This window comes from Chiloscyllium punctatum, chromosome 23, assembly GCF_047496795.1.
Source record: "Chiloscyllium punctatum isolate Juve2018m chromosome 23, sChiPun1.3, whole genome shotgun sequence".
Taxonomy (NCBI): domain Eukaryota; kingdom Metazoa; phylum Chordata; class Chondrichthyes; order Orectolobiformes; family Hemiscylliidae; genus Chiloscyllium; species Chiloscyllium punctatum.
The window spans coordinates 91,157,168-91,182,538 of NC_092761.1; the positions used below are offsets into that span (position 1 = coordinate 91,157,168).

Consider the following 25,371-nt stretch of genomic DNA (forward strand, 5'->3'; position numbering starts at 1 on the left):
GCAGTTCTCACTTTCTCCTGAAAACAATTTAAGTTTCAGACCTAGGAGCAGAGATTAGGCCATTTAGCCCACTGTTCAATCATGGCTGATAAGTCTCTCATCCCCATTCTCTCACTTTCTCCTAGTAATCCTTGATACTCAAGAACCTATTTATCTCGGTCTTAAATATACTCAATGACCTGAACCTCCACAGCCTTCTGGGCAATGATCCCTTGGTTTGTCATTCTGGCTAAAGATGTTGCATTCCAGCGGCCCCTTCTTCTTTCTCGTCTAACCTGTCCAAATCCTTCTGCAGCCTTCTCAATGCTACCTACCCCCTCTACCTGTCTTTGTATCACCCTGTGTCTGTGTGGGTTTCCTCTGGGTGCTCCACTTTACTCCCCCAATTCAAAGATGTGCAGGTTATGGGAATTGACCATGCTAAATTGCCCATAGTGTTAGGTGTGTTAGTCAGGGGTAAATGTGGAGTAGGGGAATGGGTCTGAGTGAGATATAGTTAGAAGGGTTGGTGTGGACTTGGGCTGAAGGGCCTGTTCCCATACTGTAGGGAGTCTACTTACTGAAGACTTTCCTCTTGCATTTGACCTCCCAAGGTGCATCACCTGACACTTATTTGGATTAAACTGCATCTGCTATTTCTCTGCCTAACTTTCCAACTGATCTATGGGGTGGTATGGTGGCTCAGTCGTTAGCACCTCTGCCTCACAGTGGCAGAGACCTGGGTTCGATTCCAGTCATTGGTGACCGTGTGGAGTTTGCATATTCTGCCTGGGTTTCTTCTGGGTGCTCTGGTTTCCTCCTACATTCCAAAGATGTGCAGGTCAGGTGAATTGGCCATGCTAAATTGCACATAGTGTTAGGTGTATTAGTCAGAGGGTCTGTGTGGATGGGTTGGGCCGAAGGGCCTGTTTTCACACTTTAGGGAATCTAATCTATATCCTGTTGTAACCGTTGATCATCCACAACCTCACCAAGTTTTGTGTAGTCTGTAAATTTACTAATCAGATACTGACATTTTCATCTAAATAGTTTATAGAGGTTGTAAACAAGGGGTCCCAGCCCAAATCAGAGAAACAGTCCTCCCTCTATTATTTGACCAAGACAATGTTATGTCCAATTTACCAACTGACCATGGAGTTAGATTAATGTTGTTGGGGGGGAGGGGGGTGACGGGATGGTGGAGTCCAGCCAGTGACAGCACAGAATGGCGAAGTAGGCTTCAAAGGGCCGAATGGCCTGGTCCTGGCCAACCAGTGACCACGTGATGAGCGATGCCCCTTTAAGGAGAGTCACATGACCCCACCATCACGTGACAGTAAGATGGCTGCCTTCCTGCAATGGAGACGGTTCGTTTTCTTCGACAAGGAGCCGCTGCTGGATCGGGGGGAGGCGGCGGCGGCCGCCACCGAGTTCCGCTGCCCCGGAGACTCGGCCATCAGTGTCTGCACCAGCGGCAGGGGCAGCCTGGTACTGGGGGATATCCTTCACCTGAGCCCGGGGAGGAGGGGGCGGCGCGGCGGCCTGGGGCCTGGACTCCTCCACCCCCCCCCCCCCCGGGGCCTGGACACCTCCCCCACCCCCATCCCCCCGGGGCCTCTGACTCCTCCCCCCCCCCCCCGGGGCCTGGACACCTCCCCCACCCCCATCCCCCTGGGGCCTCGGACTCCTCCACCCCCCCCCCCCCCCCGGGGCCTCGGACTCCTCCACCCCCCCGGGGCCTGGACACCTCCCCCACCCCCATCCCCCCGGGGCCTCTGACTCCTCCCCCCCCCCCGGGGCCTGGACACCTCCCCCACCCCCATCCCCCCGGGGCCTCTGACTCCTCCCCCCCCCCCCCCGGGGCCTGGACACCTCCCCCACCCCCATCCCCCTGGGGCCTCGGACTCCTCCACCCCCCCGGGGCCTGGACCCCGCCCCCACCCCCCCGGGGCCTCGGACACCCGCCCCCTCCCCCCCCCGGGCCTCGGACACCCGCCCCCTCCCCATGGGCCTTGGATACCCGTCGGTGCCTCGGACTCACCTCTCCCTCACCCTCAAGGACCACGGACCCTCTCTTTCCCCCCTCGGCCTCTCCTCCACCTGGGCTTCAGACTCCCCTTCCCGTCCACCGTAACCCCCAGGCTTCAGGCCGCTCCCCCTCCTCACCCCGTGTGTCTCTGGTGTAGGCCTCTGGGACTGGGGCTGCAACCCCAGGCTCGGCTACAGGAATGTGCTTGGTCTAGGGTGGCTCAGTGGTTAGCACTGCTGCCTGTCAGCACCAGGGTCCCAGGTTCGATTCCAGCCTCGGGCCACTGTCTGTGTGGAGTTTGCACGTTCTCCCTGTGTCTGTATGGGTTTCCTCTGGGTGTTCTGGTTTTCTCCCACAATCCAAAGATGTGCAGGTCAGGTGAATTGGCCATGCTAAATTGTCCATAGTGTTAGGTGCATTAGTCAGAGGGAAATGTAGGATAATAGGGTTGGGGAATTGGTTTGGGCGGATTACTGCCCACAGGGTAGGTATGGACTTGTTGGGCCTGTTTCCACACTTTAGGGATTCTCTGAGTTTCTTCTGAGGCTTCCACTCCCTGTCCTCGGCTGGATCAATTTCTGCAGCAGCTCTGGTCTTGCTGCTGTTTGGACTGAGAGCAGGAGGGATCTGAAGCTGCTGCAGTCTCTGTGCTGGTGGTTCAGTTTTAGAGGAACAGTTGCCAGTGAATCTTCTCAACTTTCTGACAGTGATCAAGAAAGTGTCCTGGTCCTGATTCATGTTGTGATACTTTCTCCACCTCTCGAAATTGGGTTCGTTGGATTTGTAATGAAGGAATTCCTTAACCACATAGCACATATTGAGGGGAATATCTGGTTTGTGCCACGAACATTACAACCCACCTCCTTCCAAGCATACAAGCTGCGAGTTACACACCTCTACCAGCTCAAGCAGCACAGTATTCTGGTCTCCGTGGGCGAGGATGAGCTCGGCATTAATCCTCTGGTGAGTGATAACTTTGTTAATTGGCTGATAAGGCTGAGATTGGATTCCCACAGTCCATATGCGAGATTATCAACACATCCCTGACAGTTTGAAAATGCATATCAAGCAAAGAGAAGCTAAAGCAATCAAGTTCATTTGCTCACTTGAGAGCTAAGCTTAATATATATTAACATTATTCCTTTCCTTTCACCTGCCCCAGTCCAGTTTTTCTATGAACTTTTCATTGGACCCTGTATCCTTGGTACTGGATCCATAAGCACTCTTTCCCAGCTTCCCCTCAGCGCCTGATCAGGGCACAGACCTGAACCATTGGGGGTGGTGTCACTTATAGAATCTACAGTATGGAGGGGAGCTATTCTACTGATTAGTAGAGCTACCTAGGTAGTCACATTCTCCACCACTATCTCTGTAACCCTCTAAGTTCATCACTTTCAACTATACATTCAGCTTTCTTTTGGAACCTTGTATGGACTCTGTTTCCATCACTCTCCCAGTGCATTTGAATTGCTAATAACTGTGAATAAAGACGTTTCTCCTCATCGTACTCCTAGGTCTCTTGCTGACAATCTTCAAATTGTGACCCTTGTGACTACTGACTTGCCAGCTCATGGAATCCTTTATCCTGTCAAAGTTGTTCATAATTTTGGATATCTCAAGAAGATCACCTCTTAATGTTCTCTGCTTCAATAAGAATAAGCCCATTGTCTCATCTTTTAACTAAAATACCCAATTACTGGTATCATTCTAGTAACACTCCTTTGCACTCTTTCGAAAAGATTTAACAAATTCTTTAAATAAGATGCCCATAACTGAAATTGAATACAGTACCCAAATATGGTCTTACCATTGATTTGTAGACCTGTAGCATCACTTCCTTGTTTTTATAAATAAAGGCATTGAGTATAAACCTATTGATCCTATGAGGCACCTTAACAACTGTTTCAACTTGCCTGGCCACCATCGGAGAGTTATGCAGTCGAGCTCTGAAGTTCCTTCGCTCCTCTATTCCTCTCCAAGTTGTACTGTTCAGCCTGTGTAGTGTCTCCATGTTTCTTCTACCAAAATGCATTGAAATTCATCTGCCAGGTATTTGGTCAATTTGTCAAAGACCCTCTGAAGCCGATCAATATCATCTTCACAATTCACCCGAGACTAGTATCATCTGTAAATTTCAAGGTTTTGCCCTCAGTACCCAGCTCAGAAAGATTTATGTAAATCAGAAAAAGCAAGGATCCCAACACTGATACCTGGGGAACACCACTTTCAACTAGTCTCCAGTCTGAGAAATACCCTCTGCTTCCTATCCTTTAACCAGCTTCTAATCCATGCTACTAAGGACCCAGCAATTTCAAACGTTTGTAATTTATTAATCAATCTGCCATCAAATGTTTTCTGAAAGACCAAATATGCAACATCCACAGTACTATTGTCATTCACAGCTTGTGACACCTAATCAAAAGACCTAATTAAATTTGTCATACATGACTTGCCTTGACAAAATCATGTTGATTTCTGAGAGTATTAACTTGCACCTATCTGTGTATAAATACCTTATCCTGTATTATGGCCTCTATCAGCTTTCCCCGCTACTGACAGCAAGTTGATAGCTCTGTAATTTCCTGGGTTATTATTTGCCCCTTTCTTAAACAATGGTGTCAACATTTCCAGCTGCCCCTGTCCCAGGACTTTCATTCTGCATTCAGAGAAGCATAGAAGATTTCTGTCAATGGCGCCACAATTTGCTCCCAGTCTCTCAGCATTCCAGCATGCATCCCATTTGGGCCTGACAACTTCTCTACCTGGAGTGCTGCCAGCCTTTTTGACACCTCTAACACTAGACTGTTCAGTTGTTAAACATCTGCATTTTCAATTCAGTCCTTGTCACAATTTTCTAATTTGGTAAAGACAAAAAAATTATTCATTTTGTACCTCTACCATACCTTTGCTCCAGTGAGCGGCTTACCCTGCTTGTGCCTTTTGGGGCTCGCTCTATCATTCACTAATCTTTTGCTATTAATACGTTTAAAAAACATATTACGAGTTGTTTTAGCACAGTGTACTCTTACAACCCGGGGTCAACCTCTCTGCTAATTTAAACTAGCAACACAGAAAAAATTCACCCTGTGCTGTAATTTATTAAAATTTGAGAGGCAAAGAACGATCCCAAAAGTTATTATTTAAAGTAAAAATTAACAACTTTAATTTTTTAAAGTCTAACAGAAAATAATTAACTAACAACTATTTACAACTCACTTATCTAAACTTTTCTTTTACGTTCCCCTCTATAATACTGGTCTGATAAAACCCCTGATTAAGGATTACAGAAAAATTTAAATTTCAAAACCAGCCAGCTGCCGAATCTTCTCTTGGTATCTTCCTCTGTAGATTTGCTCTCCAGGTTGGTGTAGATCCTTTTTCCAGTGCAAACTCCTTCTCCAGACAGGTACCTCTCAGCCGCCTACATCTGTTGGTCTTTTGGCAGTTCTCCTCCAACTGTTCAATGTATTTAATATTTATACCCTAAAGCATCGGATTGTTTCATCGGTTTTTAATATTATCAAAATACCAAATTCAAACTTGATTGGAGTTTAGTATCTGGGCAGATGATGAATGGGTTATACCCGAAATGTCAACTCTCCTGCTCCTTGGATGCTGTCCGAGCTGCTGTGCTTTTCCAACACCACACCCTCGATGCATAATTTAAATTAATTGGCCAAATTTGAATTTGCTCTTTGTCTCATAGCAACCTAGGTGCTGCTAGCTGCTGTATCAAATGTTACACTGTAAATTCTCCAACACTCTGTGTGCTTGCTAAGTCCTTTGACACTCTTAAAGGTACAGTACCCTTTATACCTTCATAACACCTACCATCCTTTCCTCATGTTTCTCCTTAGTTTTCCTAATTCCAGCCTTAGCCTCTCTCCTACACATGAGGTACTCTTCCTGATTTGTATTGCTATTATTATTCCAGTATGCATCATGTGCTTCAGTTTATTTCCTCATTTTTCTCATCAATATCCTTAGTCATCCAGAGTACTCTAGCTTTGGGAACCCTGTGTTTATTTCTCCTGGTTGTGTACCTAGCTTGCACCCTATTTACCTCTGTTTTGAAATTCTCCCAGTTTTCACCCTCTTTTATCCACCAAAATGCATTTCTAATTAACCTGTTCCAGATCAACTTTTATACCCCTAAAATCTTTTTCTGTCTGGGATCTTAATCCTTGATTGATTTTTTTCCTCTTTCAAACTTAACATTTAAACTTGTTATAATCAGTATTTCTCAAATGCTTCCCCTGCTCTGATCTCCACTTGGCCTGCCTTAGCTTCCTCACTGTTAGGAATGAAAATGTACTGTTCCAAAAAATTCTCCACACCTTGCAGGAATTTCTCCCCTTATGGGCACTACACTCTATCTTTTTCCCAGTCTTCTCTGGGTAGTTCAAATCACCAACTATTGTAACCCTACCTGTCCTGCCCATCACCATGGTCTGCCTACATGTGTTCTCTCGATCCCTGATATCTGTGTTCAGAGTAAATCTATACGTTAAAACTGATGGTGCAGGAATGCTCGGCCCAATGACCTACATCTGCCCCATGATAATTCTGTGACTCTGAAAACTGCGAAGTGTGGTGTTGGTATACTGGTTAATCCAGCAACAAGTTGTATTTACATAACACCTTTCATGTAGTTATGACGCTGATGGGAGGACTGCACCTGGATGTAAAGAGTCACTGTTTCCATGGGTGTACAAAATGTAACTGTCTTATTGGCATCAAGAATGTCACCAAAAATGACTTAATTGGTGTTAACTAGAACCAAAAAGGCTTTCATGAGGCTTTTCAATAAACTCAAAAATAGCACATTTATTATTTCCAAACACCAAGCAGACTGCTTATCTTTGAGTATACAAATTAGTTATCTCCCCTTAATCCTAAATCTATACACATACATGTACACAGTCAGGTCACAGAGCTACACAGCACAGCTCTGTAGCAATTTGTAGGAAAGAATAGGGGAAAACCTGTTAATTAAGAACTCAAGCTAAAAGGATTGGATGTTTGTTGTTAGCTACCTCACATTGCTGTCAGTTACAGAAATCTCAGACCAGATTTTAGATTCGGAAGACAAACCGTTGGGAGGTTTGAAACTTTATTGGATTTTTTATTCACCCAAACAACTTCAGAAAGCGACATTAGAGAGTGCTGCTTTCACCTTCAAGCTTTAATGCTTACAGACATAATATTGCATCCTTGTAAACTTCAGCTGCTCACAGTTTCTAGGGGCATACTGACAAAACACCTCAGTCCAGAAGCTATTACTAGGCGATGGCAACATCTATCCATTGGGCTTTTCTGGTCTTTTTGCCCAACAATTAAATCAAAAAACTCCATCTTCTACCTTTCTCAAAATCTTTGGGCACTGCTTTCCAGTTCCAAACAATCTCCTGGCAAATCCTTCCAGTCCATTACTGTCTGAATGCTTATTTTCCCAAATATAGAAGATACTGTGGAAAAGGAAATGGAAGATATAGAATGTGGGGAAATAGATGGTGACATCTTGAAAAATGACCATATTACAGAGGAGGAAATGCTGGATGTCTTAAAACACATAAGTGGATAAATCCCCAAGATCCGATCAGGTGAATCCTAGAACTCTGTGGGAAGCTAGGGAAGTGATTGCTGGGTCCCTTGCTGAGACATGTTTGTCATCGATAGTCACAGGTGAGGTGCTGGAAGACTGGAGGCTGGCTAACATGGCGCCACTATTTAAGAAGGTGGTAAGGACAAGCCAGGGACTATAGACTGGTGAGTCTGACATCAGTGGTGGGCAAATTGTTGGAGAGAATCCTGAGGGACAGGATGTTCATGTATTTGGAAATGCAAGGACTGATTAGGGTTAGTCAACATGGCTTTGTGCATGGGAAATCGTGGCTCACATACTTGAATTTTTAGAAGAAGTTACAAAGAGGATTGATGAGGGCAGAGCAGTGGACATGATCCATATGGTCTTCAGTAAGGCGTTCAGCAAAGTGCCCCATGGGAGACTGGTTAGCAAGGTTAGATCTCATGGCATACAGGGTGAACTAGCCAATTGGTTACAGAACTGGCTCAAAGATCGAAGACAAGGTGGTGGTGGAGGATTTTTTTTTTCAGACTGGAGGCCTGTGACCAGTGGAGAGCCACAAAAATCGGTGCTGGGCTTTTTGTCATTTACATAAATGATTTGGATATGAACATAAGAGGTACAGTTAGTAAGTTTGCAAATGACACCAAAATTGGAGGTGTAGTGGACAGTGAGGAAGGTTACCTCTTATACAACAGGATCTTGATCAGATGGGCCAATGGGCTGAGAAGTGGCAGATGGAGTTTAATTTAGATAAATGTGAATTGCTGCATTTTGGGAAAGCAAATCTCAGCAGGACTTATACACTTAATGGTAAGGTCGTGGGAGTGTTGCTGAACAAAGACCTTGGAGTGCAGGTTCATAGCTCCTTGAAAGAAGAATCGCAGGTAGATAGGATAGTGAAGAAGGCATTTTGTATGCTTTCCTTTATTGGTCATAGTATTGAGTACAGGAATTGGGAGGTCATGTTGGGGCTGTATAGAACATTGGTTAGGCTACTGTTGGAATACTGCATGCAATTCCGGTCTCCTTCCTATCAGAAGGAATGTTGTGAAACTTGAAAGGGTTCCCAAAAGATTTACAAGGGTGTTGCCAGGGTTGGAGTGTTTGAGCTATAGGGAGAGGTTGAATAGGCTGGGGCTGTTTTCCCTGGAGTGTCAGAGGCTGAGGGTGACCTTTTTGAGGTTTATACAGGGGCATGGATAGGTTAAATTCTTTTCCCTGGGGTGGGGGAATCCAGAACTAGAGGGCATAGGTTTAGGGTGAGCGGGTAAAGATATAAAAGAGACCTAAGGGGCAACATCTTCTCTCAGAGGGTGGTGTGTGTATGGAATGAGCTGCCAGAGGAAGTGGTGGAGGCTTTTACAATTGCAACATTTAAAAGGCATCTGGATGGGTTTTTGAGTAGGAACAGTTTGGAGGGATATTGGCCAGGTGCTGGTAGGTGGGACTAGATTGGGTTGGGATATCTGGTCAGATTGGACAAGTTGGACCAAAGGGTCTGTTTCTGTGCTGTACATCTCTATGACTCTATGTCCTAAAGTGCGAATCATCGGCCTCACCGATTTTTTTTAAAAAAACAATATGTCAAAGATGGTAGATGTGGTTAGAAGCTAGATCAAAATGCTGGGTTTTAAGGAAGGTTTTAAAAGACTGAGAGGGAAGTGAAGAAGTTTAGAGAGACGTAATTGGGTGGTGCGAAAGTGACTGAAAGTAAAAGTACTGCTGACATGAAGGAGGTCAGAATTAAAAGTATTCATCAGAATAAGTTCAAGGAGAGGCTGTAGAGCTGGAAGGGACTGGAGGTCAGAAAGGATGAGGTCCTTTAAAGGCTTTAACATATGAAATGTAACTCAGTAATTGAGTAAGGAAGGAAGGAACAGAAGGGATGAGGCAGTAGAGTCATGAATTCCAGACATGACGTGAGAGTGACTGTCCATGATATTACTGCTACTTTTGACTGCATGTAGCATCAAGGAGTTCTCGAAAAATTGGAGTCAATAGGTATCGGCAAACTCTCCATTGGTTGGAATCATACCTGGGACAAAGCAAGATGGTTGAGGTTGCTGGAGGTCAATCATCTCAGCTCCAGAACATCTATGCAGGAGTTCGTCAGGGTAATGTCCTGGGCCCTATCATCTTCAGCTGTTTCATTAATGACCTTTTCTCCAACATAAGGTCAGAAGTGAGAAAAATTCATTGATGACTGCACAGTTTTTGTTATTTGTGATTTGTCCATATGGAGCAAGATCTGGACAATATCCTGGTTTGTTGTGGCAAGAAGCACATAAGACATTACCATTGCCAACAAAAGGAAATCGAACCATCACCCATTGATGCTCAATGGCATTGCTGTCGCTAAATCCTCCAATATAACTGGACTAGGGGTTAGCATTGACTGACTAGAATCAACACATAAACACAGTGGCTTCAAAAGCAGATCAGAGACTAGAAATATTGCAGCGAATAACTTGCCTCCTGACTCCCCATCTACAAGGCACAAGTCAGGAGTGTGATGAGATACTCTCACTTGCCTAGATGGGTGCAGCTCAAACAACACTTAGGAACCTTGACACCATCCAGGATGAAGCAGCCACTTGATTGGTACCATATCCACAAACATGCACTCCCTCCAAACCGCTCAGTAGCAGCAGTGTGTGCTCTCTGCATGATGCACTGCAGAAATTCACCAAAGATCCTCAGACATCATCTTCCAAAGCCGTTGCCATTGAGAAGGACAGGGGCAGCAGATGCATGGTAACACCACCCCCTGCAAGTTCCCCAGCAAGCCACTCACCATCCTACTTGGATATATATTACTGTTCCTTCAGTGTCACTGGGTCAATGTCCTGTAATTCTGTCTAAGGTCATTGTGGGTCTACCCACAGCACATGGACTGCAACAGTTCAAGAAGGCAGCTCACCACCACATCAAGCAACTGGGGTTGAGTAGTAAATACTGGCCCAGCCAGCACCACTCTCATCCCATTAATGAATTTTTTAAAAACATGAAGTTTTTCAAAAACAGGAGCTTAGACTGAACCAGGGATAGATGATCATTCCAGCAACAGGGTTGAGGGAGGGTTAGAGCTGCTCAAGACTGTGTTCATGATGCAAGTTGTGACCAATCTGATTCAACCTGAGTAAATGGTTTTACGACTGCATTTATATAGTACCTGTCATAGCCTCCAGCCATTCCAGGCATGTCTCATCTGACAAAGTAGGATTATGAAATGTAATCATTATGAAATTATGAAATGTAGTCACCAATGGGAGTCACAGCAGCCAATGAGTGCACGTCAAGCTCTCCCAAACAATATGAAAATGACCAGATGATCATTATTTTGTGATGTTACTTGAGGGATAAAGATTGCACCTGAGGAAAACCCCCATTATCATCGTCAAAATAGTGCCATAGGTTCTTTTACTCTCACCTGAGAGAACAGACAGGCATGGATTAAATGTTTCATCCGATAGATGACATCCCTGATAGTGTGGCCCTCTCTCGGTACATGAACTGCAACCTGGATTTTGCTGAAGCCCAAAGATTTCTTTAACCCACATCCTTCTGATTCAGCAGTGAGACAGCTTCCTGTGTGAGTCACTGCTCACCCTCCAAAGTCAAATATTGACCATTTCTCTGCTCCTGGAGAATAACTGGTGTTTTGTGTTTATGGCTGGTTTTCTATGAAAACACTTTGATTTGTACAAGAAATTTGCAGTCTTGTCAGTTGAAATTAATAATAATGAACTGGATTCGCAATAAACTAGGAGTTCGTGGACTTTAATTTTTTTTTACATTCCAGGTGAAGGTCTGGAATCTGGAGAAGCGGGATAGCAGTGGGAATCCTCTCTGCACACGAATCTTTTCCGCAATTCCTGGCAACAAGCCCACAGAAGTCTCATGCCTCACTGTCCACGAGAACCTGAACTACATGGCAATCGGTACGAAGCACCAACAGCTGATTGGCTAGTCTGTGCATCTTCAGAGATCAAGGCCATGAATCTGTTCACAGACTTCATTCATCATGAAACACTGTTCCCTCCCTCATTCACTCACACACCCCCTCCATCCCTCAAAAACGACAGCACTCTTTTTAAAGCACTCAGGATTTCTCTAATTTACAAAATACACCATTCAGCCCAAAATCTCTGTAAGGGTTCAAGGGTTCTCCCTCTTCTTTACCTCACCCTATAGGCATAGCCTAATAACTTTCCTGTGTTTATCTATCTTTCCCTTGTATACAGTTCCTCACGGTAGAGTAGTTAGCAAGGTTAGATCACTTGGAATACAGGGAGAACACTCCATTTGGATGCAGAACTGGCTCAAAGGTAGAAGATAGAGGATGGTGCCGGAGGGTTGCTTTTCAGACTGGAGGCCTGTGACCAGTGGAGTGCCAAAAGGATCGGTGCTGGGTCCACTAAGTTTCATTATTTATAGAAATGATTTGGATGTGAACATAGGAGGTATAGTTAGTAAGTTTGCAGATGATACCAAAATCGAAGTGCAATGGACAGCAAAGAAGGTTACGTCAGAGTACAACGGGATCATGATCAGATGGGCCAATGGGTTGAGGAGTGGCGGATGGAATTTAATTTAGGTAAATGTGAGGCGCTGCATTTTGGAAAGGCAAATCAAGGCAGGACTTATAACACTTAATGATAAGGACCTGGGAGAGTTGCTGAACAAAGAGACCTTGGAGTGTAGGTTCATAGTCCTTTGGAAGTGAAGTTGCAGGTGGATAGCATAGTGAAGAAGGTGTTTGATATGCTTTCCTTTTATTGGACAGTGCATTGTGTATCGGAGTTGGGAGGTCACGTTGCAGCTGTACAGGACATTGCTTAGGCCAGTATTGGAATACTACATGCAGTTCTGGGCTCCCTGATTTAAGAAGGATAGACTGATAGAGATGTATAGCATGGAAACAGACCCTTCGGTCCAACCCGTCCATGCCGACCAGATATCCCAACCCAATCTAATCCCACCTGCCAGCACGTGGCCCATATCCCTCCAAACCCTTCCTATTCATATACCCATCCAAATGCCTCTTAAATGTTGCAATTGTACCAGCCTCCACCACATCCTCTGACAGCTCATTCCTTACACATACCACCCTCTGTGTGAAAAAGTTGCCCCTTAGGTCTCTTTAATATCTTTCCCCTCTCGCCCTAAACCTATGCCCTCTAGTTCTGGACTCCCTGACCCCAGGGAAAAGACTTTGTCTATTTACCCTATCCATGCCCCTCATAATTTTATAAACCTCCATAAGGTCAACCTTCAGCCTCCGACACTTCAGGGAAAACAGCCCCAGCCTGTTCAGCCTCTCCCTGTAGCTCAAATCCTCCAACCCTGGTAACATCCTTGTAAATCTTTTCTGAACCCTTTCAAGTTTCACAACATCTTTCCGATAGGAAGGAGACCAGAATTGCATGCAATATTCCAAAAGTAGCCTAACCAATGTCCTGAATAGCCACAACATGACCTGCCAACTCCTGTACTCAATACTCTGACCAATAGAAGAAAGCATACCAAACACCACCTTCACCATCTTAATCTACCTGCGACTCCATTTTCAAGGAGCTATGAACCTGCACTCCAAGGTTTCTTTGTTCTGGGTCTGTAGATTGTGAAGGAGCAAAAATGGCCTTTAGTAGAGTGATATGTACTTTTTGTCAGATGTGGGAGTTTAAAGAGAGTTTCAGGGTTACTGCAGATTATATCTGTCATAAATGCTGTGGTTGCGAATCTTATCAGATTGAATGGATCTGTTGGAGACACAGTTAGAAGCAATGAGGAATTTGCAACAGTATGTGATGGATGGCAGTTATAGGAAGGGGGCAAGTCTCAGATACAGTCACATAGATGGGTTAACTCCAGGAAGGGTAAGAGAGGTAGGCAATGGTGCAGGAGTCTTTTGTGGCTATACTCATTTCAAACAGGTATGCTGTTTTGGAAAATGTAGGGGGTGATGGATTCTCAGGGGAACGTAGCACGAACAGACAAGTTTTTGGTATTGAGACTGGCTCTAATGCAACGAGGAGTACGTCGGATTCCAAGAGATCAACTGTGTTAGGGGATTCTCTAGTCCGAGGTACAGACAGACGTTTCTGTGGCCAGCAGCGAAAACTCAGAATGGTGTGTTGCTTCCCTGGTGCCAGGATCAAGGATGTCTCAGAGAGGGTGCAGAATGTTCTCACGGGGGAGAGGGGTCATTGTCCACATTGGAACCAATGACATAGAAAGGGAAAAGGTTAAGATTCTGATGGATGTTGTGAAACTTGAAAGGGTTCAGAAAAGATTTACAAGAATGTTTCCAGGGCTGGAAGGTTTGTGTTATAGGGAGAGGTGGAACAGGATGGGGCTATTTTCCATGTAGCTGAGGGATGACGTTCTAGAGGTTTATAAAATCATGAGGGGCATGGATAGGGTGAATAGACAAGGAGTTTTCACTGGGATGGGGGAATCCAAGACTAGAGTAAGTTAAGGATGAGAGGGGAAAGATTTAAAAGGGACCTAAGGTGCAACTTTTTCACGCAGAGGTGGTGCATTTATGGAATGAGCTGCAGGAGGAAGTGGAGGAGACTGGTACAATTACAACAATTAAAAGGCATGTGGATGGGTATATAAATAGGAAGGGTTTGGAGGGATATGGGCCAAATGCTGGCAAATAGGAGTAGATTAATTTAGGATATCTGGTCAGCATGAACGAGTAGGACATTTGCCACCCAGGTAAATAGTGCTGTGAAGAAGGCATATGGCGTATTGGCTTTTATTGGTAGAGGAATTGAGTTCCGGAGTCCTGAGGTCATGTTGCAGTTGTATAAGACTGTGGTGCGGCCGCATCTGGAGTATTGTGTGCAGTTTTGGTTGCCATACTGTAGGAAGGATGTGGAGGCACTGGAACGGGTGCAGAGGAGGTTTACCAGGATGTTGCCTGGTATGGTAGGAAGATCGTATGAGGAAAGGCTGAGGCACTTGGGGCTGTTTTCATTGGAGAAAAGAAGGTTTAGGGGTGACTTGATAGAGGTGTACAAGATGATTAAGGGTTTAGATAGGGTTGACCATGAGAACCTTTTTCCACGTATAGAGTCAGCTATTACGAGGGGGCATAGCTTTAAATTAAGGGGTGGTAGGTATAGGACAGATGTTAGGGGTAGATTCTTTACTCAGCGAGTCGTGAGTTCATGGAATGCCCTGCCAGTAGCAGTGGTGGACTCTCCCTCTTTATGGGCATTTAAACGGGCATTGGGTAGGCATATGGAGGATAGTGGGCTAGTGTAGGTTAGGTGGGCTTGGATCGGCGCAACATTGAGGGCCAAAGGGCCTGTACTGTGCTGTATTTTTCTATGTTCTAGGACCAAAGGATTTATTTGGGTGCTGAACGTCTCTATGACTCTCTGATCTCAACACTGTTCTGTGCAGGCTTCACGGATGGGAGTGTTGTCCTGAAGAAAGGAGACATTACTCGCGACAGACACAGCAAGACTGATGTTCTAGCGGAGGGGACCTACCCCATCACTGGTCTTGGATTCCAACAGTCTGGGAAACAAACCCATCTCTTTGTGGTTACAACAGAGAATGTCAAGGTGAGTTGGATTTCATTGCATTGTTGGAGGGTCAGTATTAAGGGCACACCACGTTGTTGGAGGGTCAGTATTGAGATATGTCGCAGGAGTTGTTTTCTTGATAAGATGTTCCTACCTGCTGTTCCTGGTGTGTCAGGTCTCATGACATCATTTAAAGAGGCACAGGGGTTTGTTCCCAATTTCCTGCAAATCAGCATTCGCTGAACCAGGTTATTCCATCGTGATCACATTGCTACTTGTGGGCTCTTACTGTGCCTGCTGTATTTGTTGCATTAAAACACTTCAGAGATTGACCACTAGTTTGGGACATCACAGAGTAAAAGTATTGTATAAATGCCAACTTTTGTCTTTGTATTATGTTATCCTCTCTCTTTTGTAGTCGTACAATGTTTCTCTGAAGGAGTTCCCTATGGTGGAGCTGGATAACCATGGCTGCAGCCTACGTTGTTCAGCCCTCTGTGACCCCTCACAGGACAACCAGTTGATTGTTGCCGGCGATGACTGTGTGTATCTTTACCAGCCTGACGAGCGTGGGCCCTGCTTTGCTTTTGATGGCCAGAAGCAGATTGTGCACTGGTACCGTGGCTACCTCCTCATCGTCTCGCAGGAGAAGAAAGCCTCCAAGTATGAGAATAGTTTCAGTTCCTGTCTGAGAGGGATGTAACCAGTCACTAATTATTCACTCACTCGTACTTCTTTATTTAATCAGTTATTAAGAAAGACCAAATTAGAGAGTTGATGACAACATTAGATAAGAACACTGTAGGAGCAGATTTAGGATTAAGCTCCCACACTTGGGAGTAAAGCTGCCTCTGCACTGCACCATTAAACATTCCCAGAACAGGAACAGCTTTGGTTTAGATTCAGGGTAAAACTTCCCCTGGGTCAAACACTTTCAGAATAGGAACATGACAAGGTTAGATATAGGTTAAAACTGCCCCATCTCTTTTAAACTGAAAATGATGCCCCATCACACTCCCAGGCCAGGACAGTTTAGATACACGGTAAAGCTCCCTCAACTCTTATAAGATGGAAGTAAAGTATACTTGACACTGTCTCCATCAGATGCTCCCAGGACAGGTACAGAATGGGGTTAGGTACAGAGTGAAGCTCCATTTACACTTTTAAACTGAAAGAAGAGCTACCTCTGCACTGGTAAGCTGAGAGTAAAGCTCCTGAGGTAGGTACAGTACAGGGTTAGACCTTGTCTTGTGAGGAGAATAAATTGCTGGAATTTACAAAATTGACCATATGGCTTAGAGTCTCAATATGTTCCACAACCATAAGCAGCTCGAGTATGTGAGTGATTGTGAATTTCAGATCTCAATTGGGCACCTGTGCAGAGAGGTGGGACTGAAGGAGGTGAATGGAGGTTGGGACCAGAGAGGACGATTTGAATCCATCATTCCTGGGTCCAGGTGTCACTGCAGTGATGGATGAGATTTTGAAATGAAACCAGCCATCCAGTGACCAGCTGTTTAGAACGCTCATTTCTCATCTTAAATAGTGATTGCCAATAAATGTCATTCTTAGCATGACTATCATCCTGAGAATTAATTTTAAGTGTTTGTAGATTTAAAGCCCACCGTGGCACCTCAGGGTTTGAAGTGTAAGCCTGCCTTCTCCCGATTGGAGCGATAATAACTTGTGGTTTGGGCTGGAATTATTTTGCTGTCTTGAGGGGCTGAGCACTGAGTTGCAGCCACAATGTCTCATTTGGTGCTTCTTTTCCCAGGACTGATCTTGTTGGAGGTAATGAGCAGTCGTCAGAGAAGCAGATTCTCACCATCTATGACCTGGATAACAAATTCATTGCATACACGGCAGCTTTCGATGACATTGTGGATGTGTTGTCTGAGTGGGGCTCACTGTATGTGCTGACCAATAATCGTAAAATCAGTGTTCTGCAGGAGAAGGACACACAGACAAAACTTGAGGTACTGAACTGGCAATGAGAGAGTAATCAGCTTGAACTGGAGCCTCCAGCAGCCCTTTGGAGCTCACTCAATGTGAATCATGTCAGAGGGAGCACACTCCCACCTGTGGTGGTTCCTGGCTGATGCTTGATGAATAATCAAGAGAATAGGGAGCTTTGCTTTCATTGTCTCCCTGTTCTTATGAATTAACTAGAACAAATTCGCCATAACATTGAAGCAAATTGGCTTTTGACTCTTCAAAAATCTGATTTCAGTGATTCAGATGAAGCTTATCTCAGTAGTAATGTCCATGAAGCTGTCAGATTGTCATAGAGTCCTTCAGGGAGCAAACCTGCTATCCTCACACTGTCTGGGACTGTAATATCTCCAGGTACCATTTTGTATCAAACTGCTACCAGGGTTTAAACATGCCAACCTATTCCCACCACCTTTTGCAATTGGGTATGAGAAGTAAACGGCAGTAGATCCTATCCCAGAAATAATGATAACCCTATGAGGTCTGAGGCTACTTCAGCATTTGACTTTCTGATCTAGACAGATGATGGGCATAGCATTTGACCAGGTACTGCTCTGTCAGAAGTGCCATCTTTCATTCAGACATAGTGGGAGGAGAGGGAGTTAGATACTGAGATGAAAAGGTTCAAAAGGCTTCCCAAACAATTCAAGTCCAGTTTCTCTTTCATCTCTGAAAGGTCCTAGACATGTTGAATCATTGCTGTTTGCACAGTTAATTTTTTAAAATTCATTTGCAGAGTGTGGATGTTGTTGGCAATTGTTGCACTAGTTGTTAAGAGTACCCTACCCTGTTGTGGGCACATGTAGGTCAGACAAGGGAAGGACAGGAGATTTCCTTCTCCTAAAAAAACATGAGCGAGCCGAAAGAACAATGACAGTTGTTACACCGTCACAATTAGACTAGCTTTTTTATCTGCATTTTTTATTGAATTCACATTTCACCATTTGCTGTACCCATGTCCCTGGAACACCTTAGCCTGAGCGTCTAGACTACTGAACTGGTGCAATCCTCACTCTGCCATTGTCTCCCTGTCCTTGTTAATTAACTTGCATAAACTCCCCCCATTACACTAAAGTAAAACATTGCACTGTGTCCATGGAAGCTATATTCATGGAAATATGCATTTTTTTCAGCAACTTCCTGTGACAATCACCAAACTAGATGGAAGTGACTTGATTTCTTTCAAAGGTGAAAAATTTAACCTGAATCTCAGAGCAAGGATTCAGCTTGGGCTCACCCAGAATCTCCTGCTGCTCAGTAATGGTTATATATGTATATTCTTTAACATAAAGAAACTGTGACATAAATGCATATTTTTGTTGTAAGATTGAGGATTTTTTTCAAAGTTAAAATAAAAGCATTTGATTGAGTAGGTAAGCAATAGAGTCGATTAGTTTTGGGTGTGGAATGTTGAATAGGATGAAAAAATCACAAGTCCTGGATAAGAATGACAGCTGAAGCCAGATGATTGACTTGTTCTCTTTGTAAATCCCATGTGGTCTGTATGGTTACGTTGTAATTCAGTAACTTCCTTGTGGCAGTAGAGGGAGCTCAGGTCCTGCAGCATTTTCACACCAATTGGAAGCTTGTGGAATATCCAGTGCGGATGATTCGTCAGTGTCTTTATTTCTCGTGATTTGCTTGTAAGACAATGATTTGCTCATGAGACAAGCGAGGAGAGACAGTCTGTGAAATGTTATGTACAGGTTCAGTGAGTGGGCTGGAAATGGAAGTATAAGTGGGGAAAATGTCACTGGACTGTAATCCAGAAGCTCAAGTTAATGGGTTCAAATCTCACCATGGAAGATGATGGAATTTGAATTCAACATTTTAAATAAAATCAGAGAAGGAAATCTGCCATCGTTACCAGGTCTGGTCTACATGTGCCTCATGATGTAGTCGACTCTTAACTGCCCTTGGGGCAATTAGGGATAGGCAGTAAATGCTGGCTGAGCTAGCAGTGCCCATTTCCCATGAATGAATAAGTATTTATTTTGATAGGAAGAAGGATTTCAATGTCTTGTATGTGATACACCAGATTAACAGGCAGGTCTGGGAGATGTTTTTAATCATCATGTTCAGACATGGTGTGCCACATCTGGGACAGTTGGACTTTAGCTTAGAGCTTCTGGCCAAGGGTTGGGGCACTACCACTGTACCACAAGAGCAGAGTCAAATGAGACATTTCTCTGTCAGGTTTGAAATTCTCTACTATAGATATCTGTGGATCATAAGACATAGGAGCAGAAATTAGGCCATTCAGCTCATCGAGTTTGCTCTACCATTCAATCATGGCTAGGATAAGTTTCTCAACCCCTTTCTCCCTGTAACCCTTAATCCCCTTGATACTGAAGAACCTATCTCCATCTGAGGTATTGTCCACAGCCTTCTGTGGCAGTGAATTCCACAGATTCCCCTCTCTCTGGCTGAAGAAGTTTCTCCTTACCTCTGTTTGAAAAGGTCTTCCCTTTACTCTAGGACCTGAGGGCAGAGCCTTAGACTTTTATACCAATGGAAACATCTGCCCACACCCACTCTGTCCAGGCCATTCAGTATTCTGCATGTTCCAACTAGATGCCCCTCATCCTTCTAAACTCCATCGAGTATAGGTCCAGAGACATCAAACGTTCCTCATGTTAAGCTTTTCATTCCTGGGATCATTTTCCTGAACCTCCTTTGAACACGTTCCAAGGCCAATACATCCTGCCTGAGATGTAGGGCCCAAAACTGCTCACAATACTTTAAATGTGGTCTTTTATATTCAAGTTCTCTCAAAAAAAAGCCATAATTGCATTTGCCTTCCTAACTACTGACTCAACCTGCAAGTTTGCCTTGAGACAATCCTGGACTAGAACTCCCAAGTCTCTTTGCACTTCAGATTTCTGAATTTTCTCTCTACTGGGTGTCCACTCATTGAGCAGATTCTATACAGAGATAAATAGATTATTGGACTCCAGGAAATCACAAGAAGCAGGAAAGAGCACCCATTCAGCACTTTGAGCTTGTTACATCATTCAGTACGATATTGGGTTTTAAGTCCACTTTCCCACCCTCTCCCATATCCCTTGTTTCCCTCTGAGATCAAAATTCGGTCAATCTCAGCCTTAAATAAATTCATGATGAATCATCCATAACTCTGGAGTAGGAAATTCCAAAGATTCACAATCCTGAGTGAAGAAATTTCTCTTTATTTGTAAATGATTGACCCCTTATCCTGAGACTGTATCCCTGTCTTCCTGATTCTCCGATCAGCAGAAACAACCTCTTACCATCCACTCTGTTGAGCCCCTTCAGAATCTTGTATGTTGCAATGAAATCATTTCTCATTCTTCCAAAATCCATAGAACATAGACCTAATTAGGATGGCACGATGGCTCAGCGCCAGGGACCCAGGTTCGATTCCAGCCTTGGGTGACTGTGTGTAGTTTACATATTCTCTCCGTGTCTGCATGGATTTTCTCTGAGTACTCTGGTTTCCTCCCACAATCCAAAGATGTGCAGGTTATGTGAATTGGCCATGCTAAATTGCCCATAGAGTTCAGGGATACACAGGTTAGGTGCATTGGTCAGGGGTAAATATAGGGTAGGGGAATAGGTCTGGATGGTTACTCTTCAAAGGGTCGGTATGGACTTGTTGGGCCAAAGGGCCTGTTTCCACACTGTAGGGGTTCTAAAATTTGTTTAGCTCCCTTATCCAATCAAGTGAACCTTTGCTGTACTGCCTCCAGTGCAATTATATACTTCCTTAAATACAGAGATCAAAACTGCATGCAGTATTCCTGTTGTGGTCTCACCAAAACCCTGTGCAATTATAGCAGTTCTTTATTATGGTACTTCAGTCTGCTTCCAGTAAATGAAGCTTGTTTTTCTAATTGTACGCTGCACCTGCATACTCACTCTGTGTTCCTCATATGACTACACCATAGCCTGTTTGAATACCAACATTTAGAAGTTCTGCATATTAAAAAAAAGTTCTGTTTTATCAACTTCACATCCAGTGATACAGAACTCAATGGGAAAGTGAAGCTGAAGTAGATGATCAGCCATGTATGTATTGAACTGTGAAACAGGCTGCAAGAGCTGAATGGTGGACACTATAATCCACTCGAGATCCCAGCACTGATCGACTCAGAGATATACAGCATGGAATCAGACACTTTGGTCCAACTCGCCCACGCCAACCAGATATCCTGACCTAATCTAATCTCATTTGCCAGCATTTCGCCCATAACCCTCTAAACCCTTCCTATTCTTATATCCATCCAAATGCCTTTTAAATGTTATAATTGTACCATCCCCCACCACTTCCTCTGGCAGCTCATTCCATACATGCACCACCCTCTGCATGAAATACTTGCCCCTTAGGTCCCTTTTAAATTTTTCCCCCCTCACTCTAAACCTAAGCCCTCTAATTATGGACTCCCCCACCCCAGGGAAAAGACCCTATGTATTTACCCTATCCATGCCCCTCATGATTTTATAAACTCCTCGGGCTTCTCATGTCTTTCCACTTTTTGTTGTTCTGTCGTTGGTAATGTAACTCCCTCCCTAAACCTCACTACCTCGTCACCTCTCTCATCCTCCAAGGCACCCTTTCAAAGAGGTGGCTTCTAATCAAACTTATTACTTACTTGAAATTTGTTCTGGATGTAAGTTTGCTTGTTGAGCTGGAAGGTTTGTTTTCAGATGTTTCATCACCATACTAAGTAACATCATCAGTGAGCCTCCAGCGAAGCGTTGGTGTTAGTGATCCACTTTATATTGTGTTTAGGTTTCCTTTGGTTGGTGGTCATTTTGTGGTGATGTCATTTCCTGTTCCTTTTCTCACAGGGTGGTAAATGGGGTCTATCACGATGAATTTGTTGGTAGAGTTCCGATTGGAATGCCATGTTTCTAGGAATTCTTGTACATTTCTCTGTTTGGCTTGTCCTCGGAAGGATGTATTGTCCCAGTCGAAATGGTGTCCCTCCTCGTCTGTTTGCAAGGATACTAGTGAGAGAGGGTCATGTCATTTTGTGACTAGTTGATGTTCATGTATTCTGGTGGCTAGTTTTCTGCCTGTTTGTTCAAGGTAGTGTTTGTTACACTTCTTGCAAGGTATTTTGTAAATGACATTAATTTTGCTTGTTGTCTGTATAGGGTCTCAAGTTCATTAGCTGCTGTTCTAGTGTGTTGTTGGGTTTGTGGGCTACCATGATGCCAAGAGGCCTGAATAGTCTGGCATTCATTTCGGAGATGTCTTTGATGTAGGGAGGAGTGGTTAGGGTTTCTGGACGTGTTTTTGTCTGCTTGTTTGGGTTTGTTGCTCAGAAGTCGGTGGGCTATATTCATTGGGTACCCATCCTTTTTGAATACACTGTAGGTGATTTTCCTCTGCTCTGCATAGTTCCTCTGTGCTGCAGTGCATGGTGGTTCATTGAAATAATGTTCTAATGAAGCTTCATTTGTGGGTGTGGGATGATTGCTTCTGTAGTTCAGTATTTGGTCCGTATGTCTTGTTTTTGTGTTGATGCTGGTTTAAAGTTCCTCATTGGCTGTTCACTCTACTGTGACATCTAGGAATGGCAGTTTGTTGTTTTCCTCCTCTTTTGTGAACTTTATGCCAGTGAGGGTATCATTGATGGTCTTGAAGGTTTCCTATAATTTTTTTCGTTTAGTGATGACAAAGGTGTCATCCACGTATCAGACCCAAAGTTTGGGTTGGATGGTTGGCAAAGCTGTTTGTTTGAGTCTCTGCACTACTGCCTCTGCAAAGAACCCTGATATCAGATTTCTCAGCAACAAACCCAAACAAGCAGACAAAACGCTTCCAGAAACCTTAGCTACTCTCCCTACATCAAAGACCTCTCGGAAATGACTGCCAGACTACTCAGACCTTTTGGCATCATGGTAGCCCACAAACCACCAACACACTAAAACAGCAGCTAATGAACTTGAAAGAGCCTATACAGACAACAAGCAAAACTAATGTCATTTACAAAGTACTGTGTAACAAACACTACATTGAACAAACAGGCAGAAAACTAGCCATCAGGATGCATGAACATCAACTAGCCACAAAAAGACATGACCCACTATCACTAGTATCCTTGCACACAGATGAGGAAGGATACCACTTTAACTGGGACAACGCACCCATCCACAGACAAGCCAAACAGAGACACGCACGAGAATTCTTAGAAGCATGGTATTCCAACCGGAATTCTATCAACAAACTCATTGACTTGGATCCCATTTACCTGAGAAAAAGAACAGGAAATGACATCACCAACCCAAGGAAACCTAAACAAATAAATAGAAAGCGGATCACTAACACCAATACTTCACCGGAGGCTCTCAGATGATGTTACATAGTATAGTGACCAAACGTCTGAAAATGAACCTTCTAGCTCAGCGAGCAAATCTACATCCAGAACCTCAACCTGAGCTATAAATCTTCTCAAATCTCGCTGTCCTAATTGTACTTGCTGCGGCTCAGTGTCAAATTCCGTTCTGTGAAGTGTTCCTTTAGAGGTTAAAAGGTGCTATATAAATATGAGATTTTGCTGATGTGATGTCTTTCCTATTTGCCAGATGTTATTTAAAAAGAACCTGTTTGTTATGGCCATCAATTTGGCGAAGAGTCACCATTTAGATAACGACGGACTGGCAGATATCTTCCGACAGTACGGTGACCACCTGTATGTGAAAGGTGATCATGACGGTGCCATACAGCAATATATCCGGTATGTGTAGACCCAGATTGGAAACAGTGGGTGGAGGGAGAGTGACAATAGAGAACAACTAAGTTTCTGGCACTAATGCAGTGAGGGGTACGTCTGGTTCCAAGAGATCAATTGTGTTAGGGGACTCTCTCGTCCGAGGCACAGACAGACATTTCTGTGGCCAGCAGAGAAAAATCAGAATGGTGTGTGGCTCCCTGGTGCCAGGATCAAGGATGTGTCGGAGAGAGAGTGCAGAATGTTCTCAAGGGGGATAGGGGCCAGCAAGAGGTCATTGTCCACATTGGAACTAATGACATAGGAAGGAGAAAGGATGAGATTCTGAAGGGGAAATATAGAAAGTTAAGCAGAAATTTAAAAAGGAGGTCCTCGAGAGTAGTAATATTTGGATTGCTGCCAGTACAGGGCAGGAATACGAAGATAGAGGAGATGAATGCATGTCTAAGGAGCTGATGTATGGGAGAAGTATTCACATTTTTGGATCATTGGAATCTCTTCTGAGGTAGAAGTGACCTGTTCAAGAAGGACAGATTGCACCTGAATTGGAAGGGGACTAATATACTGGCAGGGAGATTTGCTAGAGCCACTTGGGAGGATTTAAACTAGTAAGTGGGGGATATCCCAGGGAAATAGTGAGGAAAGAGATCAATCTGAGACTGGTACAGTTGGGAAAGGGAGTGAGTCAAACAGGGACAAAACAAGAGAACAGGTAGGACTGATAAGTTAAACTGCATTTATTTCAATGCAAGGGGCCTAACAGGGAAGGCAGATGAACTCAGTGCCTGGTTAGGAACATGGGACTGGGATATCATAGCAATTACAGAAACATGGCTCAGGGATAGGCAGGACTGGCAGCTTAATGTTCCAGGATACAAATGCTACAGGAAGGATAGAAAGGAGGCAAGAGAGGAGGGGGAGTGGTGTTTTTGATAAGGGATAGCATTACAGCTGTACTGAGGGAGGATATTCCCGGAAATACATCCAGGGAAGTTATTTGGGTGGAACTAAGAAGTAAGAAAGAGAAGATCACCTTATTGGGATTGTATTATAGACCCCCTAATAGTCAGAGAGAAATTGAGAAACAAATTTGTAAGGAGATCTCTTATCTGTAAGAATAATAGGTTGGTTATGGTAGGGGATTTTAACTTTCCAAACATGAACTGCCATATTAAGGGTTTAGATGGAGAGGAGTTTAAGTATGTTCCAGAAAATTTTCTGATTCAGTCTGTGGATGTATCTGCGAGAGAAGGTGCAGAACTTGACCTACTCTTGGGAAATAAGGCAGGGCAGGTGACTGAGGTGTCAGTGGGGGAGCACTTTGGAGCCAGCGACCATAATTCCATTAGATTTTAAATAGTGATGGAAAGGATTGACCAGATCTAATAGTTGAAGTTCTAAGTTGGAGAAAGGCTAATTTTGACAGTATTCGGCAAGAAGTTTCAAAGGCTGATTGGAGGCAGATGTTCGCAGATAAAGGGACGGCTGGAAAATGGGAAGCCTTCAGAAATGTGATAA

General features: G+C 44.1%; 1 protein-coding gene across 1 annotated transcript in view; it reads left to right on the forward strand.

The window, feature by feature from the left end:
* The first annotated feature begins 1,298 nt into the window (after positions 1-1,298).
* Positions 1,299-25,371, forward strand: part of vps11 (VPS11 core subunit of CORVET and HOPS complexes) — a 39,123-nt gene continuing 15,050 nt past the window's right edge. The window contains exons 1-7 of the mRNA XM_072593482.1: positions 1,299-1,477; positions 2,823-2,971; positions 11,401-11,539; positions 15,018-15,181; positions 15,561-15,805; positions 16,917-17,118; positions 23,708-23,859. Of these exons, the coding sequence (XP_072449583.1) occupies positions 1,321-1,477; positions 2,823-2,971; positions 11,401-11,539; positions 15,018-15,181; positions 15,561-15,805; positions 16,917-17,118; positions 23,708-23,859 (1,208 nt within the window). The 5' untranslated portion in view covers positions 1,299-1,320. The remainder of the gene's footprint in view (positions 1,478-2,822; positions 2,972-11,400; positions 11,540-15,017; positions 15,182-15,560; positions 15,806-16,916; positions 17,119-23,707; positions 23,860-25,371) is intronic.